The sequence below is a fragment of the Anastrepha ludens genome, chromosome 5, assembly GCF_028408465.1.
Source record: "Anastrepha ludens isolate Willacy chromosome 5, idAnaLude1.1, whole genome shotgun sequence".
NCBI lineage: Eukaryota > Metazoa > Arthropoda > Insecta > Diptera > Tephritidae > Anastrepha > Anastrepha ludens.
This window is the reverse complement of record NC_071501.1, coordinates 105059914-105065913: the sequence shown is the minus strand read 5'-3', so window position 1 is coordinate 105065913 and position 6000 is coordinate 105059914. Positions and strand designations below refer to the sequence as shown.

At 35.9% G+C, this 6000-nt stretch overlaps 2 protein-coding genes across 2 annotated transcripts in view; one reads left to right on the top strand and one right to left on the bottom strand.

Moving 5' to 3' along the window:
• Positions 1-2031: 2031 nt before the first annotated feature.
• Positions 2032-5011, bottom strand: LOC128864828 (uncharacterized). Its single transcript, XM_054104586.1, has 3 exons — positions 4516-5011; positions 2091-2416; positions 2032-2049 (listed from the first exon to the last, which is right to left on the bottom strand). The coding sequence occupies exons 1-3, from the start codon at positions 5009-5011 to the stop codon at positions 2032-2034; spliced, it is 840 nt and encodes a 279-aa protein (XP_053960561.1).
• A 136-nt stretch (positions 5012-5147) lies between these two features.
• The window catches only part of LOC128863515 (neural cell adhesion molecule 1), a 78327-nt gene continuing 77474 nt past the window's right edge, over positions 5148-6000 (top strand). Inside the window, exons 1-2 of the mRNA XM_054102720.1 lie at positions 5148-5217; positions 5309-5462. Coding sequence (XP_053958695.1) covers positions 5375-5462 — 88 coding nt within the window. The 5' untranslated portion in view covers positions 5148-5217; positions 5309-5374. The remainder of the gene's footprint in view (positions 5218-5308; positions 5463-6000) is intronic.

The following is a 6000-nucleotide window of genomic DNA, read 5'->3' as shown; positions in this document are numbered from 1 at the left end:
GGTTGTTCTTCTTGCCCAAATACTACAATTTTACTTATTTACGCAACCATTAGGCCAAAAATGGGTTTCATCGCTGAACACCGTAAGGTGGCCTGAGCGGGCTATGAACACTTTTCACAGAGTGCCGATTTTCGTAATAGAAGTGTAAGATTTATAAACGTTGTAAGGGGCGTAAGTCTTGCCATGATGAAAAGTTGAACGAAAAAAATTATGTATTTAGTTCGACAGTAGTCACGCGTGATCTGTCAAAAAACCCTTTATATGTCATTTGATTAAAAGAAGAAATTACAATAGTTGGCGCAAGGGGTGTGCGCTGAATTAAATTTTTCCAGTCTATTGTTGGGACCTCTTTGCATTTATTCTGCCTTTAGCGTTCTCCATGATTTTGCTTCTAAGTTACTAAATGTCTAAGCTGTCCAGCTAAGTATACAGAGTGATTCTGGACACATAAATACCTTCTTCTGATCTTCCTTTCTCCGATTCGTGGGTGACTTCTTTGCTCAGAATCCAGCAGTGAACAAATAATCAGCACAACGTAATCGTTTTTTTTTGTGCTACCAGAATCTGAAGCTGCGAGTCTCTCTAAAAAGATACCTATAAGGGCGCACTTCAAACCTGTCGGCAAGTTAATGTTGGCACCGGTTGATATTCGCAGCATCTCAGCTTGAAGTTAGGTGGGTTATTTTTTTTTTTTTTTTTTTTTTATAACTTACTTTATTTGCAATCTATCTACTATAAGACATTCAGCAAATTAGATGTTATAAGATAATGGCAGCGGTAGTTTTGCTTTTGTGCAAATCTACATAGAAATTACAACAGCTTATTAACTTGTACAGTTCGTTCTTAAATTATTAAAATTAATTAGTACTTCAAGATTGCTTAAATTCATTGTTTGTTAATATTATCACTTAAGATTAACTTACTTAATTTTACCTTCAAGTTTATAGGTTGAGTAGATTCATACTAGAGGAATGGCAAGTCTAATATATGATTGCGTTTTAACCGTATAGTTTCATTGGTTGGGTCTAATAAACAAATAGCAGCTGGATTTATGTGATTAGATAATCGTTTCAGATATCTAGTACTATATTTTCGAATTTGATTCTTTACAAAAGGAATACCTAAGTCCTTATGGATAGATTCATTGGTAATAAACCAAGGGGCATTAACAAGGCTTCGCAATGTTTTCGATTGGTAACGTTGCAAGATCTCCACATTGGAGTTGCTAGCAGTTCCCCATAGCTGTATTCCGTAGGTCCAAATGGGTTTCAGAATAGCTTTGTAGATCCGTATTTTGTTTTCTAGGCTAAGTTGAGAGTTACGGCCAAGCAGCCAGTGCATACGTGTTGTTTTAATTTTTAGTTGTTGTTGCTTAGCCTGAATGTGACTTTTCCACGTGAGGCGTCGATCAAGATGCATCCCTAAATATTTAACTCTGTCACTAGTGGGAATTTGTTTATTATTTAAAAATACAGCAGGGCATTGCTCTCTTCTTAATGTAAAAGTGACATGTGTAGATTTTTCGGAATTAACTTTTATTTTCCATTTGTTAAGCCAAGACTCCAAAATTTGGAGTTGATTTTGCAAAAGATATGAAGCTTCTACAGGGGACTCGTTATAAGCGATAAATGCTGTATCATCAGCAAAAGTTGCTACTTCTACTTTTTCTGAATTGGGCATATCAGCTGTAAATATAGTATAAAGGACAGGACCTAAGACACCACCTTGGGGTACACCGGCATTAATGTTATAAATTTCAGATGAGGCATCCCCGTACCTTACATAGAAGTGTCACTTAAATAAGATTTAAGTACCAGATAGAAATGTGCTGGTAATATCTTTTTTACTTTGAACAGAAGTCCCTGGTGCCATACCCTGTCAAATGCTTGTTCAACATCTAAAAAGGCTGCAGAACAGTATTTTTTCTCTTCCAGTGCAGCTGTAATTACATTTGCGACCCTGTGGCACTGCTCTGGTGTACCATGTCTTACTCTAAACCCAAACTGATGTTCAGGTATGATGTTATGATCCTCAATTACAGGCAACATTCTTTGCAAAAATATTCTTTCGAATATTTTCGAAAATGTTACCAGCAGACTAATAGGACGGTAAGACTTGACACTATTCTCGGGTTTATTGGGTTTTGGTACCATGACCACAATGGCACATTTCCACTGGGTGGGATAATGGTATAAATTAAGAATAGCATTGTATATTATGGTTAGGAATTGTATAGCTTTTTCAGGAAGAGCCTTAACTACTTTGCTATCGATGTAGTCATATCCAGGTGATTTGTAGTTATTTAATCTATGAATTTCTGTAGTAACTTCATTATTTGATATCTTACTGATTGGTAAGTCCATTTGACATGGAGATTCGAGAAAGTTCAATATCTCTACTTCATCACTGCTGGTACCTACGGAATTAGGTTGAAAAGTTTCAAAGAGGTGTTTTGCAAATGCCTCTGTTTTGGCTTCGTCACTCCTACACCATACGCCGACTGAATCTCGTACTGCTACTTTACGTTTGGTTGGTCGCTTAAGGTATTTGGTTGCTTTCCAAAGACTGTGATCATCATTTTTAGTGGGTTCAAGGTTCTTAATAAACGAGCTAAAAGTCTGGTTTTTAAAATCAGCAAGCTTTAATTTCAGTTGTTTCTTTGCTCTATTAAGATCTCTCTTTTGAGCAGGGTATCTATTTTCCTGCCAGGCTTTCCTTAATCTTCTTTTGGTATTAATGAGCAGCAATATCTCTGATGGGACTTGGGAATGGTTATTAGAAATGGGTTGGTCCTTTGTCGGGCTAGACAGGTATGCGGCCTCATGAATAAGGTTCGTAAATGATTCTATTGCTGCTTCTAGCTCAATTCCCGTTTCTAACGGCGCATTCAGATCAATATGTTTATCAATCCAATATTGAAAAGATTCGAGGTCAGTTTTTGGACGAAGTATTTTATATTTCTTGGAAATGTGATAAACGTTGTCATTGTATATAACAATTAAAGGAGAGTGATCTGAACTGAGATCATTACTGTTCTGAATGCTTAACTTACAACTGGGTATGCCAGTGTATACCACAAAGTCAAGAAGGTCCGGAATTTTTTTCGGATCGCTTGGCCAATAAGTTGGTGTACCTGTAGATAATATAGAAAAGTTTCTTTGGGTAATGCATCTTTCGAGTTCTTTGCCCTTTGGGTTGATGAGCCTAGAGCCCCACCAAGGGTGTTTTGCATTGAAGTCTCCACCAACAAAAAATTTGGGTCCAAAATTTTTAAAAATCTCAACATATTGGTCAGCTTTAAGATTGAATCGCGGAGGGAAGTATACTGAATATATTGGTAACTCATGGGTATAACATTTAATTTTAACCCCGGCTGCTTGTAAGCATTGTTCTTTGACTTCTTCCAGATTTTCATATTTGATCTCAGATCTAATTAAAATGGCTGAGCCACCATGGGCTTTGTTGCGTGGATGGTTTGCACAAATAAGATCGTACCCTACAATTTTAAAGTATGATTTAGTCGTGAAATGAGTTTCGGACACTAGCAAGATGTCAATATTGTTTAAATTGAGGAACATTGTTACTTCCTCGGTATGATTACTTAAACCATTGGCATTCCAGATCGCTATTCGTAGATTTACTTGCATAGTTTTTCCATTAAAAGGGACATCATTTTAAACAAGCTTTGAGTGAGTTCAATTTGTTTAGAAAGTAAGTTTTCAATTTTTTCAAGAACATTATTATCTTGATTAGAATTACTTTTGACACATTGGGCATACGATATGTTTGGATTGGCATTTATGTTTTCTCTTTGTGTAAAATTATTTAGTTGAGGAAAACCTTGAGCAGTGTAAGAATAGGATGCAAAATTTTGCCTCCTATCTGAAATGTTTGGTTTTTTGGCAAGGCTTTGGTACACCTTGCAACCCTTATAGTTCGCTGGGTGGTTTTGCAAACAGTTAATGCATTTGGCAGGAGTATCTTTGCTTTTTACGCATTCAGCTGTTGGGTGATCCAGACCACATTTCACACACCTGTACGGCTTAGAGCAGTATGATTTGAGGTGTCCGAACTCTTGACACCGATGGCATTGCACAACATCAATTACCCTCTTTGGCGGCTCAACCTTAACAATAGCATTACCAAGATGTTTCAAATTAAAGATATTTTTATTGTTGTTGTTTGGTTCTAAGTCGACAAAATGCATGCACAAGGGCATGTTAGTAAATCTACTTCTTATATTGCTGACGTTTCTAACTTGAAAACCTAATGCTTCTATTTCTTTCTTTATTTCACCTTCTGGAGTAGAAAAATGTAAATTCTTTAAGACAATTCTATATGCACGCTCCTGCTTAAGTTGATATGTATGAAAGTTAATTTCTTTCTCTTTCATAGCTTTTATTAAAGTTCTGTATGAATCTATAGACTTCACCATTACTCGAATTTGACCATCTCTCAGAGCTTTATAACTAAATTCGCATTTATTTATAACACTTACAAAATACTTAATCATACCGCTAATGTCGCTTATATTAGGTATAATAATTGGTGGTGGTTTTGGTGTAGTCTCTTCTTCATTCTGCTGTCCATTATTACCGTCTGATTCGTCTTGTAATCCGGCAAACATGTTTGTGCTGCTGGAATTGCTGATTATGATATTGTTGTGGTTGTTGTTTATAGTATTGTTAATATTTTCTACTATGTTTTTATTGCCTTCTGTCCTTGTTCGCTTGTGATCAATAGTGGGAGAGCCTAACTGACGTCTTTTGCTTGTCACAGTTTGCCATTCCACTTTACTATCACTTTCATTACTCATTTCAAAGTCCTCAGTAGCAGAATTATCATAATTTTCGCTCAAAGGTGTCACATTAATTGGGTTGCCTTGTAATACAGCATTTAGATTTGTTGTTTGCGTTTGGTATTGATAAACCAGAGCATTTAATTCATTGACTATGTCAGTTGATCTATGCACAGAGTGACCTTGCTCTGAAGGTGAGCGTTGGTCACTCATTTGTTCACGTGTTAAATGTTTACTGTGATAATTTAATTAACAAAACTTCACTTTGGGATAATAACACTGTTGAACTTAAATATGTTCAGCTTTAAAAAGCAATTGTTAATGTTTATTTGGTTGTTGTAATTAATATTGATAAATCGAAATCGACTTAGAGTTTCTGATTCACATGTGCACTTGTTCACTCTCAAAAATGCGAGCAGGTGGGTTATGAGGATAAAAAGTTAGGTGACATATTTATCTGCTTCTTTCCCACGGCACATATTTTTATCTTAATATTATTTTTTTTCTTAGAACATTGCGAGAATTTCGTAGAAATACACGAATCAAGAAATTTTCAAACTTTGACCAGTAATCAAGATGTGGCAAATCCTTTGTTTTGCTTTTCGATTGAGATTATCGTCTTTGCACTTCTTGCCGGCACAGATATTCCCAGTTGTAGTCCAAGGTAAAGAAATAAAAAAATATTGTTTTTTTTCTGTATCACATTTTCATGATTATTTTTTATTAACAAAAAATACTAAAAAGCAATAAAAATATATATATATAAAAGTATATAAAACACGCGACACCCTTAATTTAAAACATTGCTGTTATCCATAGATGAAATTGTTATTGCGAGAAATCATTAAACCAGAGCCAGGACCAAGTCGAAAATAATAGAAAGGAAATCAGAGTTTCATAGCGTCCTTCGATTCCATTTAACCATAGTAGACATATGGGTATGTGGCCACAGCGGGATAAGTGCTGTAGTAGAATTGCGGATTAGGCACAGGGTTGGGTCCGGCCACAGGTGTGGGCACGGCCATCGCAACAGCGAGGAGAGCGGCAATAACGAGAAGGATCTGCAAAGTGAAGGAAATGATTTTAAATAAATGATTTCGTTTTGAAGGATTCTCCAAGCAGTAAAAACTTACCAATTTCATCATTTTGTTGGATTTGTTTTTGTAGATATTACAAGTGCGAGAACTGCTAATGGAATGCTA